We start from the raw sequence: 17,576 nt of genomic DNA, 5'->3' as shown, positions 1-17,576 counted from the left end.
TGCTCCCGTCTATACCCTTTTCGCTATCCAAGCCTTTCCGTTTCCGACAACGATTAGCGCCGATCCCTACCGATTAACGCCGACTCGCCGATCGCTCCTATCGCCCGAGATTACCCAGCAAATTCGACTCGAGCAATGGCCTCTGCGGATCGGGCCCGACAGAAATAACGCCAATCAACAGCGGCACAATTACTAGCGTCGCTCGCGCATCTCTCTATGCAAACGAATTCCACCGGCGCGCGTCGAGGCAAGGTTTTGCAAGCCCGCGACAACGCGGCCGCCTGCGTTCGAGGACGCGGCGAAGAGGCGGCGCGAGGCTTCGACCAGCGATCCACTTCTTTTCCAGTCTCTCGAATCTCTTTCGTCCTAACTACGGCGACAACGGTACGGTTCCATTTGCCGAGCGCAGCCGCGAGTAGTCGGTACTTTGCTCTTTACATTCGAGTCCTCTCTCCTGCCGCGAGGAATCTTTACGCAAGATTGGCCTATCAACAATGGACGTGTATCGCTCCGCGACCGAGTCGAGTGCCTCGAGCGCCGAGGGTATCGGGGCCGCCCTTTCCTCCAACCTGTTTACGCTGCTCGGCGTCGACCGTCTAATTGTAAGCGAAGACTCCGACCGCGCGTCGATTTCAAAGCCGACTAATGGAGACGCGGGCGAACGTGAAATCCACCGCGTCCTGCTCGCTTGCTCGTGTCCGCCTCCTCGCCGCCGTCTTATCTTGCTTATTTTATTTCGCCGACTCACGCTTTCACGTCGCGCTCTTTTCTGTCCGGCTCCTCGTAACTTTCGCTCTCGGTCGCTCCGTCTTTCTCTGTCTCTCTCTTCCCCCCCCCCCCTCTTCCACGCTCAACGAACAACCCGATACCTATATAATATAAGAATCAACGTTTCGCAAAGGCGGCGATCGCATCTCGCTTTTACAACGCTAAACTCCCGGCATGCTGCTTTTCATCAGCTAGAATCCTATCCGTCATACGTCAAGATATATTCTAATCTACCGTTCTTTCTTCCGCCGATACGATTGTTTCGCGTTCACCGTGCTTTTCGCGAAACGAGTCAACCTCTCGTCGAGTGCGAAGCACCGCTGAGAACGAAACAGGGAACGCGGTAAAGGGGAGCGTTTACTCACCATTTTGTACGTACACGTTGTCAGGAGGACTCGGCGGTCGATCCAGTGGGAAAGGTTACGGATTTTAACGGTTTGTTTGCTGCAGAATTCACGGAAAACTGGACATTTGGGAAGCACGTTTGAACGCGAGGAAACAGTTTTGCTTGGCGGATTCGACGCCAGAGGTCGCCCGAGGGCGAGAAGAGTAGGGATCGACAGATTAGATAGTGATGCATATGTCGCGGCTCGCGACGTTGTTTTCGTTTCGAGAACTCGTTTTCGCTTGCGTCCGCCGACGACGGGACATGAAATCCTGAGTTAGAATCGCACGGCGAATCCCGCGATGGAAAGGAACAAGATGCTCGGCTCGTAGTCGCGTTTGGTATCCCGAAGGCGGTGAGGTAAACGCGCGCGAACGGACGGTGCTCCTTTACGCGCGCAACCACGCTCTCACTAGTACCGACAAATGTGCGAGAAGTTACGTTTCTCCCATAGCTGTTGGCGAATGATTAAAAGATGCTGCAGACGCTACGGGAACGGTCTCAGAAACGCAAGAAGCTCTTGGCGCAAACGGTGAGCTGGATATCCTTATTGTCCCGTGATCCCGGTTTTTTGAGGTTATGCTTTTGTAAACGTTGCGAACGAGCGGTAGGAAACATGTAATCTGCCGTTTCTCGTAGCTGGGTGTCTCGAGCGTGGACGAGCTGCGGCAGATCCTAGGAACGGACGTCGATGACGCGCAGAGGAAGAGATTAAAATCGATATCGGAGAAGTCCGAGAATGGCGTGAAAGATTCGAAGGGCGACGCGGCTCAGGCCGACGAAATTGTTTACAAGGATTCCTCGACGTTCCTGAAGGTAGGCTGGTAGGTGCTGCGCCGGTTGCATCGATTACTATAGCGTCGAATTCGTTGCGTGATTAAAGGGGACCCAGTCGTCGAATCCGCACAACGATTACTGTCAGCACTTCATCGACACGGGCCAGCGTCCGCAGAACTTTATCAGAGACGTGGGCTTGGCGGACAGATTCGAGGAGTATCCGAAATTGCGGGAACTGATTAAGCTGAAGGACGATCTGATCGCGGAAACGGCCACGCCGCCCATGTATCTGAAAACAGATTTGCTCGCGTACAATCTGAAGGATCTGAATTGTAAATTCGACGTGATACTGATAGAGCCTCCGCTGGAGGAGTACCAACGCACCTGCGGTGCCACGAACGTTCAGCTGTGGAACTGGGATCAGGTGAGTAGAGGCTACCGCGAATCGACTGCGCCGAAATCCACAGTCGCCGAGTATCGGGGGATCCGTAACGCGCGCGTGCAATAAAAGTCGACTTCGTAGATAATGGAGCTGGACATAGGCGAGGTGGCGGCCAACCGGAGCTTCGTGTTCCTCTGGTGCGGTAGCAGCGACGGATTGGACATGGGACGGTTCTGTCTTCGTAAATGGGGCTTCAGACGGTGCGAGGATATCTGTTGGATTCGCACCAACATTAATAATCCGGGGCACAGTAAAAACTTGGACAGCAAAGCTGTGCTTCAGAGGACCAAGGAGCATTGCTTGATGGGGATCAAAGGGACCGTCAGACGGTCCACGGACGGAGACTTTATCCACGCGAACGTGGATATCGACTTGATCATATCGGAGGAGCCCGAGTACGGCTCGATAGAGAAGCCCGTGGAAATATTTCACATAATCGAACACTTCTGCCTCGGCAGGCGGCGGTAAGGAATCCCGTGAATGGAAATTACGCGAGGTACGGGTGTACATTATGCATTATAAATATTATCGTTCTACAGGTTGCACTTGTTCGGCCGCGACGGCACGATTCGGCCAGGGTGGCTGACCGTAGGACCCGAGCTGACGAACACAAACTTCAACGCGGACCTTTACACCAGCTACTTCGCCAACGGGCAAATCACCACTGGATGCACCGAGCGGATAGAGGCGCTCAGACCGAAGTCACCGCCGCCTAAGGGAAAAGTGACCGGTCGCGGCAGGGGTGGGTTCAGTCGAGGACGGGGCAGAGGAAGGTGAACCGCTTTGTAAATCCGTGCCCTTAAAAAACATTACGAGACAGCGGTAAAAGGTGAACAAAAAATATGCCCCGCCACAATTCTGTATCATAGAAAGACCTTGTACTTTTCTTGTATTGTACGATATTTGTTACTTTACAGTTTGTAATGCCTCGTTTCGAGAGTACCGCGCTAACGGGCGTTCCAAATTATTCTGCCGTCTATCGTTCCACTTGATTCCTCCGAGACGCAACGATTCTGTGTAAATAGCTACGGCCGAGTGAACGCAAGACGAACGTTGGAAATTTATGCTAGCTAACGAACACTCGCGATCGCTGTGTCTTGGATAAATAAAACGAGAAGAGAATTTCCCCGTGTCCTGTACTCGTATCGTAAGATTTATAAAAGTTTTACATTCTTGTGTATGGTACCTTGGGCAACGGTTCGCGACAGATTTAATACGACTCATGCCTGTAACATTTTTCCATTGCAATCCGTACAACGTGCTTGAAATAAACGCGTCAAACTAACCATCCTCGAGTGAATATTCTGTTCCATCTAAAACTTACATCCAGGCGTTAAAAAGAGATCGATGGAAGAGCGGCGCGATTCGCCGGAGCGGATCTAAAATTTACTTTCCTAACTCATTACTTAATAACGATTACGCAAAGACATCTTAATTGTACGTACTATTTAAAAGCAAACGCAATTGCTTCGAAAACGCTTGAGATCCGGTCGTGTTACTTTGTACTTTGTACGCTGAGAAAATTGAATTTTCCATAAATAGATCTTACAGTAATTAACTACATGTACAATTTGTATCCGATGACACGCGAAAACTTACAAACAAACTTATTGGTCCCAGTAAAGCTTCCGGTAACGTAGAACACATTCGACGCAAATGATTATCATTTTCATCGGTCTTTCGGATCTGGAGGTTCGCGCTAAGGAGAGATCACGCGGCTATCGGCCGCGGAGTTAAAGGAAAAATTCTATCATTCCAGAGAAATAAAATACCGCGAACGTTAGAGAATTGGAGTAAAAAGAATATCCTACGTTTAACGATTTGTCAGGCGCGGTAACTGTTTCCGAGCGAGAAACGAGGAACAACGAAACGGCGCGGATTACGCGCGCGTAGAGGTTCGGACGAGTTAAAACCAGTCAACAATGTACGGTGTGCCATTGATCGTCAGGAGCGCCAGCCCGTTAAAAATCGCGCACTTTTTGTTTCATTTCTCCATTGTTCCAGTCGCTCGCATGAATGTCTGCGCAGCAGTTCAGCCGGAAGCGATCCATTTGTCGGAGATACGCCGTGTCAACGAAGAGAAACATATCTTACAAAGGATAAAATTAATTCGATCGAAGAAAAAGGAAAGAAGGGTTGCGTAAACGGCATCGAACTCTACCAGCATTCTACCCACAGAATGTACCGTATACGCGGGCGTGTCGCTGGAGCTGCGGACGCAGGCCGAATTCGTTGGCTGCCGATTGATCGTGACCGATTGATCAACCGGCAGGTAATGAAACGATGCGTTGCAGTCAGGTGGACCGTGTCTGACAGAGTAGGAGTGTTAGCTCGTATCGGTCCCCGCTGGATCAGTCTAGTTTCAAAGTCACAAATACGTCGACTCCCCTGTAAGCAGAGTCAGCGTCAGTCTCGGGGAAAATTTCATCGGTCGCGCGGTTCAGAGGGAACGCAGACGATCGCGCGTCAATGGGGGTGTGTGGGGGGGGGCAACAAAAAAGAAGAAAAAAAAACAATGTGAGCAGAATCGCGTCCACTTTCTTTCTTTCATGTTCTACGCTGCTGAAAAGTCATCATTAAAACGGGCGTGAGAAGGCATGGGAAAGAGAATGGCGAGTGTAACCGCGATACAATTTCCAATTTCCGTTCTACTTGCGCTTTGCGTCCTCCGATGCTCGGTGAAGTCGTGAAGAGACGGTAGATTGGAGGGGAAGAAATATTGGGCCAGTTTGCTCGCATACAATATCACAGAGAAAATAATGTGTCTTATTTATATTTTGAACATTCCGCATGAATCATATAAAAGTTAATCTTAAGAGGTGTCGTCACTTATAAAACGGTACTTACGAGCTTCGCGCGAGAAAGGAAATATGTCCGAGAAGCGTGTAGGCTCACGCGAACTAACAATACCGCTGATAAATCTATGCCGTCGTTATCGCGTGCTGGATAAAAAACGCACTCGGTCAGTGAATTTTAGATACCATTTCGGTTACGATTAGCGGGCAAAGGAAAAGTAGAAAGAACGAGATTGATAAGACAGCCGGAATGAGGTGGATTTTTAAATTTACTGATTGGTTCGAGGCGCTTTTGAAATCGCTGCTCGGTAATGCAAGTATCCAGCTCTCACGCTCCTCTTTTTCTTTCTCTCCCTTTCACTGCTCGCTCGTACTTTCCCATTTTCCCCAATCGTGCCGCGGTGAGATCTCCGCGACTAAACGGACAAAACGAACGTAAGAATAGCGATGCACGCGCGCTGTCGGACTTCACTCTCGATCGTAACTGCGGGAATGCGCTCCTCTCGACACACTATCGACATCCTTACGCACAACAAACTGCACGCTAAACAGTTTACCGTATCGTAAACTAATTCTACACAAATCCGCGACACTACGATAGTGCGTTACGGTCGCGAGCGGTAAGGTACGTGTGTAAAGTCGTTCGCTTTCGTATCAGGCTTGTTCGAGACGCGTGGACGCGGCTCCCTGGTGCCCCGGCGAGCCTCCCGAACGGTCGATCGGCCAGGAGAGAAACCGAACGGTACGCGGAAAATTGAATCGAACGAATCGTTAAGTAAACGCCGCAAAGTTGTCGCTCTCCGCGCCCCTCGCGAGCGCTGCAACGCCACGAATATTGTATGCACGACTAACAATTTGGGTAGCGCCGAACGCGATCGACGTATTCTGCAAAAGGTGATCGATATATTTCGTTACAAAAAATAAGCTTTCGCCCTATTCCTTAGTCGAACTTACTCTAGCTACGAACGTCGTATTCGCGAAGGAATGGATGTCTCATTGTCAGTTACTGTACAGAAGGGTGGCGCGAATCGAGGCGTTTCGCGTTCCGTCGATGCGGCGCAGCCGGACCTCTCGTGTTTCTTCGTCGGTTCTGCCGTCTTGAGGATCCGCTCGAGCAGCCTTTCCAGCTTCTTCGCCAATGGAGAACGACCTCTTGCTCGCTTATCGCAACTTCGCACGCTCTACGTTAGGTACTACGATCGCGTCGGTAACGGCAACTTTTAAATATGTTACATGTTTTGATTTCGATCGGTCCAACGAGCAGCTTCCTCGTAACCAAGTTCCTGCTCTCGCTCTAGGAACATTGCACGACTTTGTATCTCGCTCTACGGAATACGACTGGCTCCGTTCGCTCTCGATAGCATGATAGAAACAAGGGTGCTGCTTCCCCGCCCGGAGGCGCGGGAAAGGAAGAAATGATCGCGGAACCAAATTCCATGGGTTGTCGATTTTTTTTTTCTTTTCTTGCGATGAACGACAAAAATATGTACTGTACGTAGGTACGTTAGGAAGGACGGCGTCGGAAACGATTCTCCCTCGCAACTCACTAAACTCATTCGCATCCCCGACGTGCTCTTCGAAACCTAAGGAAACCGTTGGTCCACCGCCCGGTCGAGTCTCGAATTGCCCGCCCCCGTTCCCTAGAGACTCGAGACTCGAGGAGGGACACGTGCTTCTCGCGTGGATCGCGCGAGAAGCACAATATTCACAACCGAGGATAAAAGGTGCGAGTCCTGACGAGTCGATTCCTTTCTCTAAATATATATTTACATTGGTACGAACGTCTCGACCGATTTCCGCGGGACAAACAAGTTTAACGCGAAAATACAATAAATGGCGCCGATGTCGAAGAAAAACTGAAGGAAGAAACTTCATCTCTGCTCTTTAGCTATTACCAGTATTATTATCGCTATCATTATCGTTATTATTATTAGCATTAGTATTATTATTGATAATATTGTTGTTGTTGCTGTTGCTGCTACTACTGCCGCCGCTGCTGCTATCGTCGCCGTTATTGATTTACAATTTATTAACGTTACGAAAATAGTCTTGCTTCTTTTTACACAGCGTCGTTCCCGTTCGGATCCGTAATCTACATAAACATAGCTCTGTTTCGCCACTCTACAACCCAGCGCGATTACTCGTTAGAACAACGGTCAGTGCGCTGCGTTCGCGCGAACGCGCGACTCGTTTGAACTTCAATGTCGCGGGAGAAACCATCGGTCGGCTTTGGTTCATCGGCGGAAAAGAGGGCAATCGTTACATAGACAGCGTAGTATAAGTTGTAATGCCGAGCTTGTAACTTCTCTTCGGAAAGTCTACAGCGAACGAACCATCCCCGTGGCGAAATCATCCCCTCTGTCGCGTTTCGTTCAGAGAACTTGCAAGCTCGCCGGCATCCAGTATAAAAACTTGTGTTAGCTACGTATATCTATAGCGACACGGGCGTGTGTGTATAAAGTCTAATAAAATTCTAAGACACAGCGCACCCGGATGATCTTCGATCGAGCGAGGATCACTCTGTGATCGGCATCTTTCGAACGGATCGGCTGGCGTGAAAATCATCCGGGTAATCGCCGCGTAACAAACAAACGAACCATCTTATCGTGCTGCGAAAGTAGTAACAAGTCTGTACAGTATGATAGAGCGCGGGTGGTGCCCGTAGAGGGAACCGGGCCGGAGGAACAGGTGACACAGGGTTAAAGGGACGAAGAGAGAAGAAGCCGGGAGGTGTATGCGAAAGACACGTGAACGAAAGATGTACATCCCCCGCCCGGAAAGGAGTCGTCGATGTTCGATGATTTAGAGCAAGCGGTTCCGCTGGTTATCTCACTTTCATTCACCACGAACGACTGACATCGTTCGCTGTGCCGGGTAAAGGGGAGTTTCTTTCGAATCTAATGTCCAAACGATCGGGTATCGAATCTCGGCTCTCGGGGGGACTTAACGATAAAGACGATGATACAGTGGAGTGTCTACGGTTCGCGCGTCGACGCGCGAGCGACACCGAAGTTGAAAGATGCACGAGGATGACTGGCGACGAACTCACAAAACATCTATCATTCCTCCGTCTGAGAGAAGGCGGTATCGGCCGACACGCTGGTCCATGTCCACTGGGGGTGAACAGACATACAGACACAATTGGTCAGTTATTGCATATGCTTAGGTTTACGGCGAGTCTACATCTAAACACGGTGCGGTGCGGTGCGGCGGAGGGTAAAGTGAAGTCTCGTACAATAATGTTTCTCCTCCTCCCTCCCCTACTCTCTTTCTTCCCGCTTTTCACGGCAATGTTTTGTCGAAACTAATTACGCTTTACCGTCCGTTACGTCGTCGATAAAGAAATGAACGCGTCGGTGATTACAGAGACTGCTCGAGCACTTTGCACCCCCACCGTGTAACTATGCAAGGACGTCTGGCACGCTAACGAGATACGTACGTAGTGGCTTTACACTCGGGCATGCGAGAGGAGAGAACAAGAAAGCCGATGCATCGGTTACACAACATCGAAATATGTATTGCATTCCAGGAAACGTCGAGAAGAGCAAACGGTGCTCGACACTAAGTCAACGATGGTAGATATCGATGGGGAACGGGTCGTGCGAGGTACCAGTGTCTATGAAACCATTAAACCGTGTATGAAGTCTCTCGATCTGACGATTGGTCCGACGAGGGGATAAACTATAACTTACATTCCACCCATCGATCAAGCTGAATCATTGCGGTGCGCCAATGCAGATCTTAAATGAATGATATCGCCCTTACCTTTGTATTATTAACGCGTTGAATTTCAGCTAAATCGGTGGCTCGAATGGCTTATAATTATTTATAATAACCTGCCACTCTGTCCTCGCAATAAGGCGGATATAACAAGTACGAAAGCGTTACAATGTGTGTGCGGGTTTACTTGCCAAGAAGCGGTGAAAAAGGGTGGGTATTGTACATACGTAGGTAGCAGCAAGGGGAGTCGGTGGATAAGTAGCCAAAAAAAAAAGAAAAAGTACACGGTGAGAAGTAGGATCCGGAGAGTGAAGTTTACGTGTTCACAGAGAATCGGTAGACGTAATTAGAAGATACTACAAATGTACTACTTTATCGTTGTAATGCGTATATAATATCGTCCTTAAAGTATTTATTACAGGTATATATTTATAACATAAGACTACGTTCAAAGTTCGCTAAGACTTTATTAGCGACAATAATAATAGTAATAGTGATGATAGTAATAAATGTCTCTGATGGTGGTATTGACATAGCAGTAAAACAGCAGTAGCATTTGTAATAATAATATTAATAATAATAGCAGTAACGGTAATAATAATAATTAATAAGAATAAGGATATAACACCGATACAATTAATAATCATAAGTATAATAGTATCACAAAATAATCGTTACACAATACATAATAGAGATGCTGTGTATCAATTTTACATATTTCAGACATTACAAAGATCTGAAAACTACTATTACGAGCTATTAACATGCAACGATACGAAGAACAGAGTAAAATTAAAATGTGTTTGTTTCAGGGGGAGGGGTAGGAGGAGAGGGGGGGGGGGGTGGAGTGGGCTTTGATATTCATTCAAATGTCCCTAAGAGTATGGCGATAGAGAAGATGGAATCCAGAAATGTCTGTGCCGTGAACGAGAGACAATCGTCAGGCTTTCCTAATGTTTCCATACTCATGCACTGTTGGTTAAAATAAAAGAGGAATCTGTTACGCATAATCAACGACTACGATCTAAAAGGGTAAAAGATTCAGAAAGGAACTATCGATTAGACGATACAGCTTTCAATGCGTATCCCAACATCTAGCCCCTGTGCTTTAAAAATCGCCCGATTATTTCATTATTTACTACGTATTTACAAAACTAATCTCTACGAATTTATAAACACTGCATCAACAGTTTCAGAGACGTATGCACGAGTCGATCGTAATCTAAATGTTCTTTAACGTTTGGAATTGCGTATCTCTCTCACGCTTTCTTTGTCAACGGCATTACAATTAATAACAACAACAATCACACGATTCTCATCGAGAAATTCGCAGAATTTTCTACCTCCTTCCACTCGCAGCTTCGCCAACCTTTACACAGTTACAATCGTACATGAAAATTGAAGTTTATATCTCGAGAAGGGATAGATCTCAATTCTCTACGATTATCGAATTACTTGTGGCCGCGCTTTCGCTTTAGAGCTTGAAGAGGAAAGGAAAGAAAAGAAAAGAATTGGAAAAGACGAGGATGTCATCGTTAGAGATTACTCTACTATGTATAATCATCGTCGACGACGAAACGCGTTCAACGCGTTAGACGCGTGAACCGCAGTTTATTAATGCGAACAAAATTCGAAAGCAAGCAGAGACGATGCTCCACGGAAGAAAATGAAAACGAGCAGCCTGCCGCGGGGGAGCTTATTCGTGTTAAAGCTCGGATCGTGTTTAAATAAGAACGAGCTTCGTCTACAACGTTCTTAGCGGTAGGCTGTGCTCACTAAACGGCACCCGTATTCGCATCGTAATATCCACGTACAATAAATTCAATTACGACTGCCAATCGTCTGCGCGAGAAGCAATTTAACTGGCAGAGATGCGAAAAATAATCTTAAAACGTATTTGCAACTTCCATTTCCTTATTATCGATCGATACCTCGACTATCATCGCTTCGGCTGTAGCTTCGTAAAGTTATTGCAAAATTTCTCTGTAAAACTCGACGACTAAATAGACCTGTCCCGCGTGTGCCATAGATTCGTTCCAATGGAAAGCAGAAGTTTGCCAGGTACATAAGCAGCCAAGTCAGAACACCGATAAAATGTCAGGTTTAAGACCGCTTCTTTAAAACTGAATTTTATGGTATCGCTAAACATGTCCACTTATGTTGAACGTAAATCTTGCGCGAGTTTAAATGGCAATAGAAGGACCGACCGCTTTGACACTACGCGATGTCCCAACTGATAGTTTCTCGAATGTTCGTAGATGGATGCTGCTTGTGTGACGTAGTCACAAGCGAATATTTATCCCGAGTATTCGCTATGTATACAGAATTCGGTAGCCCATCCGAAATTAGATGCATACGCCTTGACGTCGATGTGAAGATCATTTACTAGACATCACGGAATAAAACTTTAGAAAATTGCACAGCCTGTTAATGTTTAACATATCTCCGTTATAAAATCGAAAGAATGAAATTTTCTGTACACATAAACATTATCTTACAAGCTCCGACTACAACCGTAACACACACGAGCCTATGCGGAAACAGTTGTGCTATATCGAGAGAGAAAAAAAATGTTAACGAGTCACAAGGAGTAAAGCGATTCAGGATATACTTAACTACTCGTCTGTTCCTCCCTTCACGATACAACGAAGAATACAAACGCATACGATGAAATTCCTTTCGAACGAGAGGACAAGGACAAATTATCGCGTCCACTTGTCCCGGCGCTCGTTACGTTTGTAAATAATTGTTCCTACGAATTGGCATTGTCACACAATTTTAAAGCAAATACTAGTCCCGTACACAGTACGATATTATAAAATTGCGTTCACGCAAACTACAAATATAATTCGACTTCAACGCCACTAATTTCCTTATCTAATATTAGATTCAACCACTTCGGACAATAATAATTAACAGCCAACGAGGCGAAATACTTGGAAAGTTGAATGAAAAATAGATCGAAGGTGCAGAAGGGTCAGTACATGGGCGCGCACGTTTTCTCAACAATCGCTACTAAATACCGAATAAATCTCGTTAGAAATCATCAGCAGCCGAGTACACGAATACCTTAACGTTTTGCAAACGATAAATTACTTCTGGCCAACACACCACGAAAGAAACATAATAGTATGTTATTTTATGATTTTACATTCGGAACAGGAGTGTCATGATACTCCGTTAAAATAGAGACAGTACGAATCCTTTGACCAAATTCAAATTCAATCGGCAAATCAGAGAGAAAATATCTATGCTCCGAGATTTATTTAATTAACGCCGCACGCTATACTCGCAACAGTGGCACTATATTAACTCTTCAAGACTGTGACCTTCGAAATTTCTCGATTAACTTTGTAATACAAGCGTAACGCGTTATTCGATATCTGACGATAAAAACAAGATGAATGCACTGACTGAATGCTAAAGAATTTTTCATGCTGGCATAACAAAGAAAAGCTAATAGTACGAAGTGTACTGTTTGTTTTGTGCGTGTATGTGTACGTGTATATGAGTCTGAGAGAGAGAGAGAGTGAGTGAGTGTGTGTGCGCGCGCGTGTGTGTGTGTGTGAACTTGTAAAGCTTGAATGCCAGTTCAGAGAACTCAGCGTTTAAGTACAAAATACGATAAATATATTATGTATCTAAGGTGGCTGAACGTACGAGTGCCGAAGAACGTTTCACATTAGTGCTCTGTCGATGACTACTTCTACTTTTATCCCCTCGCGAGAGTAAACCCTTTGCAGTTTCTCTGAGACTAGCTCTTTGGTGGTTACTAACGTGTGTACGGCTACTGCTGTGTGTAAGAGAATGGTGATTCACCACCAGAGATGCAGAGGACTCACCAGATTCCCCATCTTCATCTCCGGTTGTATCCCCAGTTGTGTCGCATTCACTGCTATCCGCTTCGCTGGATTCACTGGGAGTTTCTTGCCCTCCCATTCCCATTTGTATACCCTCTCCCATTCTATTCGTCGTCGTTGGATTCGATTGCGATATACTACCACCCATTTGGTGCATAAATAAGCTGACCTGCAACAATCGGGCGGCTCCAATAAACTGTCCGCTGTGACTCGAACGTTGCGCTTCTCTTTACCGTTAATTAAACTTACCTTAAAATCTGCACTGTACGCTTTGTGTAGTTTATCCTTGTGTGCGTCATCCAAGCCCCATTTATCTATACTTAAAAGAAGAGTGGGTGGCATAGGTCCGAGACTGGCCAGTGATCCTGCTCTATGTTTCATATGAGACATAACCATCGGTAATTCCATGGTTGAGCCGTCGCAACTCAATGCCCTTCCTGATCGCTCCACTGGTAACTCTACAGTATCGTATTCCGGCGTTAAATAGTCTCGCACGAAGAATGTATTGAACCAAAAGTGAAACAATTTCTCCTGCGTGCGAGGCAAAGAAACCAATGTTAATTATTACGTTAGAAAGATTCTAGTCGGGCAGCGCAACAAGGACAAATACCTTCCGCTTCATTTTAGGTCTATTAAAGAAATCCACTCGTATATCTCCCGTGAGCGCTATGCTATGCCCTAGGGGGATGCAGATGTTATGCATTCCTTTCCGTATTTCCACTACGTCGGAGCTAAATATCCTTTTCTTCGATTCAGATATTACACAATGCAAATCTGAAACATAGAGATTGCAGGTAACCGTGTCTGACATTTAATCTTTTTAATTCGTGTCGCGTGATTCGTTGCTCTTACATCCTTGACCTCCATGAAAAATGGGCGCCGGATCCAATTCTATCTTCTGTAACAACAACGTAACTGGCTGATAATTCAATCCCTCTTTAACAAGAGTAGCATAGTAATCCACGTACCTCCTCTGGGAAGGTATTGTCACCCCTTTCCTAAACAATGTAAAACAGCGATCAGCCCAGGATTCATACGCAAGTTAACAGTCGTAGAACAACGTTCCTACAATTACCTATCGTGTGTCCTTTTCGTTCCGTAATAGTTTAGGGCTTCCGTGGCAGTGGGGAATTGTTTCGTGTGGAGAAGGTAACAGCAAACCATTACGCCCGTTCGACCTTTGCCAGCTTTACAGTGAACTACGGCTACGTTCTCTTGGTGCTGAGAAAGCCACTGATGCACGTCTTCGCAAAATGGTTTGATTAGATCCAACGTCGGTGGATTATGATCATCAAAGGCGTAAGTGGCTACTCTTTGCTTAAATTTCTTAAAATCGTAAGATCTCTCTGAACATCTAGAGCACAAAGTATTCTGAAATTACCTTACCTCGTTTTTAACGTGAAATCATTACATAACGCCTGATACTTACAGATTGTAAATCTTATAATGATCTTTGTGTTTAAATTCCAACAGTTTAACAACATCGTCTATGTGATTCCTATATACTCCTTCTAATTTTTCAGCAGGGAAACCCATCGCGATTAAATTATCCCTTATATCTGTTATTAATATAGATAGGATTGAGGAGTACATAGATGAAATTATATTACGGTAGCAATGATAAATCTATAGTACGTCGGAGAGTTAAAAGTGTATGTCGATTCGATTAATTCTCCATTGTACTTTATCATTAACATCGATGATCGTGGCAAAAGGATACATGTGAGATCGAGATCAAAGCCATCTTCTGTGAAGCGCTTACGACGTTTGCTCACAAGTCCTTTGATTCGATTAGTCATCTTCATATTACTGATAGTGTTGGCCATGCTCGGCTGACTATGCTTCAAATCTTCTATCTCAATTTCAAAGAATTCAGTCTCCGCTTCTTCTTCACCGCACCTTTCTTCTGCTTCCTGCTTATCAAATAATTTTTTAGCCTGGATGGGAAAAGTATTGAAGTTCCTATTATTCGACCTATTACATTGCATTTGATATACCAGATACAAAACGAAAGGATTGAATTTACCTGTGGCTTACAAGCCGAGGCGTCACAAGAGCCCAGTTCTGGTCCTCTTTGTTCCTCCAGACAAACATGGAGGGGTGTTACTGATGCTGAGATATGCTCTGAGATTTTATTATTTAGCCTGCTGCCTGTAGGTCTCCTGCAGGAAAAGCATATACCCATCAATTCCCAGAGCATGTGTCCTTTCTGTTATCCATCTCATCAAGCTTTTATCTTCTCCCATAGCGGTCGGCCATGTGCTTGCAATTTGATATTAATGTCAACGTGACCGCCACTAGTCGCACAGTACTATTAGTATACAATTCACACAAAGGCGACTCGGTAGATCCCAAGCACAACGCACAACACGATACACAGATGGACACCATGTAAGCGCTTCTTTCTTGCGATAACTAACAACGATCAGACTTTCGTACAAGCTTTCAAAAACACGAGGCAAGAACTAGTTTGCTAACACGAAAAAGGTAGACGTTTAAAGGATGATATTACCCAACACCGTTGCTAAACAGGAAACGAAAGTAACTGACAATGGATCATGGATGAATCCATGGAGTACTATGTTACACAGGCATTGGCAAGTAATACGAAAATTTCGATCAAGGTGAAGGGAAAAAAATGAAAATAAACTGATATTTCGAATTGAACATAAACGTTGAACATTAAAGTTGTGTCATGTCAGTAGAAATACTGTGAACTCAGTCTTTACATTGGCCCACGGGGAGATCCACGGTACAGTTAACGAGATGCATTTTCAGTGTTTTATGAAGGTAGAATTACATCGTCTCGTGTGCTGCGACAAGTTGAAAACGTATATATAGGTATATGAAAGCGGTACGAATGATTCGCGTTTCGTGCATAAGATGATAAACGAAAGGAGACGAAACGGAAAAAAAAAGAGTGACGATAGTTTTGGGCGTTCGCGTTCACTTGGTTACGAGTTGGTTATCGAAAGAACATTACTCGTAAGAAAACGCCGCGTAGAAGCGTCGACGAAAAGTTAGGTTAAGCACCATTCGCAATACATCCGAGAAGCCACTTAACACCACGGTACATTTTCATGTCAGTTTCCCTGATCCACCACCGTCCACGGTCTCCTTGATCAAGTGTTCACATGACATTCACGAAGAAGCTGGCCGAGACTTGAGAGGAATCGTTCGTGACACCATACATGTTACTTGATGCTACTCTATCGAGAAGTAAAGGAGCAGTGTTTTCTCGCGTGTAACGTGAAATTCAGCCGAATGCTTACAGAGCATGTTCAACCGCGATGCAGTGGCACTCCCAATTACGGTGTATCTCTAAGGAACAACGTTAATATCAGCTAAGATTCCTCCGGAGATCTGGCCAAGTGGTTTCGGTGCGATCTAGTTTCCGTGGGATCGGCTGGATCGGCAGATCTCGTCTGTTCGGCGAAGACGGAAGGTGTGAATTCGTTTAAAGATCTCCATTCGCCAGGTAGGATCGCAGTAGGATCACAGTAGGATCCCGACAGCACAGTCGCGTTGTTATCGTGTCAAAAGTAGCAGCACAAGTCTGACAATGAGATCGGCGTGTTTGTCGCGAAGAGATAGGTAGAGAGCAGCGGTTTTCAGATGCGTGATTCGCAGAGATGCACGTAGAGAAGGTGTGTAGATATTCTATGTGTAGCAGCACCCTTGCTTTGACAACGCACATATATATACGTACAAATCGGTATATGGACGCATTCGCGCGACACATACACACACAGACACACACGCACACTCACCAACAATGCATAGGATCATGCACCGCAGGTGTTGCAGAACAGTCGTCCACTCTGCGAACGAACGCCACGATGCTCTATGCTGGATTTTACGGGCGATCGTACCGGAATCCGGCCGCTGCCGTCGTTCTTCTTTTCGCGTTTAATCGCATTTCTTCGTCGAGCAGTAAACAGAGCGAGACCGAGCGCAATGGGCAAATGACCAAGGAGTTACGCTTAATCAGCCAAAAGGAGTACTCCTCGTAACATCCATTTCGTGCACAGTTTACATCCGATATGAAATCGAAAGTCTCCCGCAGCCACCTTTGTCACTAGCAGCGCCATTCACAATGACGCGTTCGTACCGCGCTCGATTGAGCCTCTCTCTGCCGCCGTTGGTTACCGCGTTTGGCGTTTACCTTCGCTCCCGTGAAAATATCCTTCTCTCTTCTCGTATATTCACGGTGCGCCAGCGACTTTACCGTCGTAGCTCACCGGTCAAAGGTAGGATCAGGGGAAGGGTTCGGAGTCGGACTCGCACAGGCTTTGTCCTAGAAGTTTCATTCCCGGAAACTTTCGCTACTGTTCTCGCTTCTCGAGTTCTCGCTACTCGCTGCTCGCTGCTCGCTCCTCGCTCTTCACTCAGGCCAACTCAGACGCTCAGTTAGTGTCCTTCTCTCTGCGCATGCGTCCTCTCCTTTTCCCTATATTTTTCCGCTTTTTCTTTCCACTTACCAATTGTTCGCGTCGAATCACCCGAATCACGAACATTAAGGGTGCATAGACTGCAGGCAATGGTGATTGGTGGTGCATACGGTGAGTGAATAGACAGTATAACCTAATTCGTAGAATTCCCTAGAATCCTCCAACTTCTAGCGCATGATGCGTGCAGCAACTACTATAAATCGAACGAGGGACAGCTTCTGTATTTCGAATTCGAATACTCCAAATACGTAGGGTAAAGTAGCCGAATATGAGACCCATTTCTTAAAAACATCATAACTCTTGACTGAGAAAGCTTTTATTAAAATTCGATACACGTTTTAAAAGTAGAATATGTATTCAGACATAGCTCTGTATTTG

At 45.9% G+C, this 17,576-nt stretch overlaps 2 protein-coding genes across 10 annotated transcripts; one reads left to right on the top strand and one right to left on the bottom strand.

The window, feature by feature from the left end:
- Positions 1 to 1,323: 1,323 nt before the first annotated feature.
- On the top strand, positions 1,324 to 3,657 carry Mettl14 (methyltransferase like 14). 2 transcript variants are annotated; one of them, XR_013086175.1, is made up of 6 exons: positions 1,324 to 1,685; positions 1,793 to 1,969; positions 2,037 to 2,354; positions 2,454 to 2,836; positions 2,912 to 3,201; positions 3,290 to 3,657. XR_013086175.1 is itself a non-coding variant. In XM_076817760.1 (5 exons), exons 1-5 carry the CDS (start codon positions 1,629 to 1,631, stop codon positions 3,147 to 3,149), a joined length of 1,173 nt encoding a protein of 390 aa, XP_076673875.1. In that variant the 5' UTR covers positions 1,329 to 1,628; the 3' UTR covers positions 3,150 to 3,657. The 2 variants fall into 2 exon arrangements, 1 of the variants encoding a protein (XP_076673875.1); XM_076817760.1 differs by having other exon boundaries at positions 1,329 to 1,685; positions 2,912 to 3,657.
- On the bottom strand, positions 3,482 to 17,212 carry Pten (phosphatase and tensin-like protein). Of its 8 annotated transcripts, XR_013086174.1 has the most exons (11): positions 15,731 to 16,013; positions 14,774 to 14,909; positions 14,468 to 14,684; positions 14,177 to 14,306; positions 13,823 to 14,101; positions 13,600 to 13,745; positions 13,358 to 13,521; positions 12,997 to 13,278; positions 12,730 to 12,916; positions 3,628 to 4,760; positions 3,482 to 3,591 (listed from the first exon to the last, which is right to left on the bottom strand). XR_013086174.1 is itself a non-coding variant. In XM_076817747.1 (10 exons), exons 1-10 carry the CDS (start codon positions 15,781 to 15,783, stop codon positions 4,741 to 4,743), a joined length of 1,614 nt encoding a protein of 537 aa, XP_076673862.1. In that variant the 5' UTR covers positions 15,784 to 16,013; the 3' UTR covers positions 3,482 to 4,740. The 8 variants fall into 8 exon arrangements, 7 of the variants coding, with proteins under 7 accessions (XP_076673862.1, XP_076673861.1, XP_076673860.1 ...); XM_076817747.1 differs by having other exon boundaries at positions 3,482 to 4,760; XM_076817746.1 differs by lacking the exons at positions 3,482 to 3,591; positions 3,628 to 4,760 and adding an exon at positions 5,118 to 8,280.
- Positions 17,213 to 17,576: the final 364 nt, after the last annotated feature.

The sequence above is a fragment of the Andrena cerasifolii genome, chromosome 8 (genome assembly GCF_050908995.1).
Source record: "Andrena cerasifolii isolate SP2316 chromosome 8, iyAndCera1_principal, whole genome shotgun sequence".
NCBI classification, from domain to species: Eukaryota; Metazoa; Arthropoda; class Insecta; order Hymenoptera; family Andrenidae; genus Andrena; species Andrena cerasifolii.
This window is presented reverse-complemented; position numbering and strand designations above follow the sequence as displayed.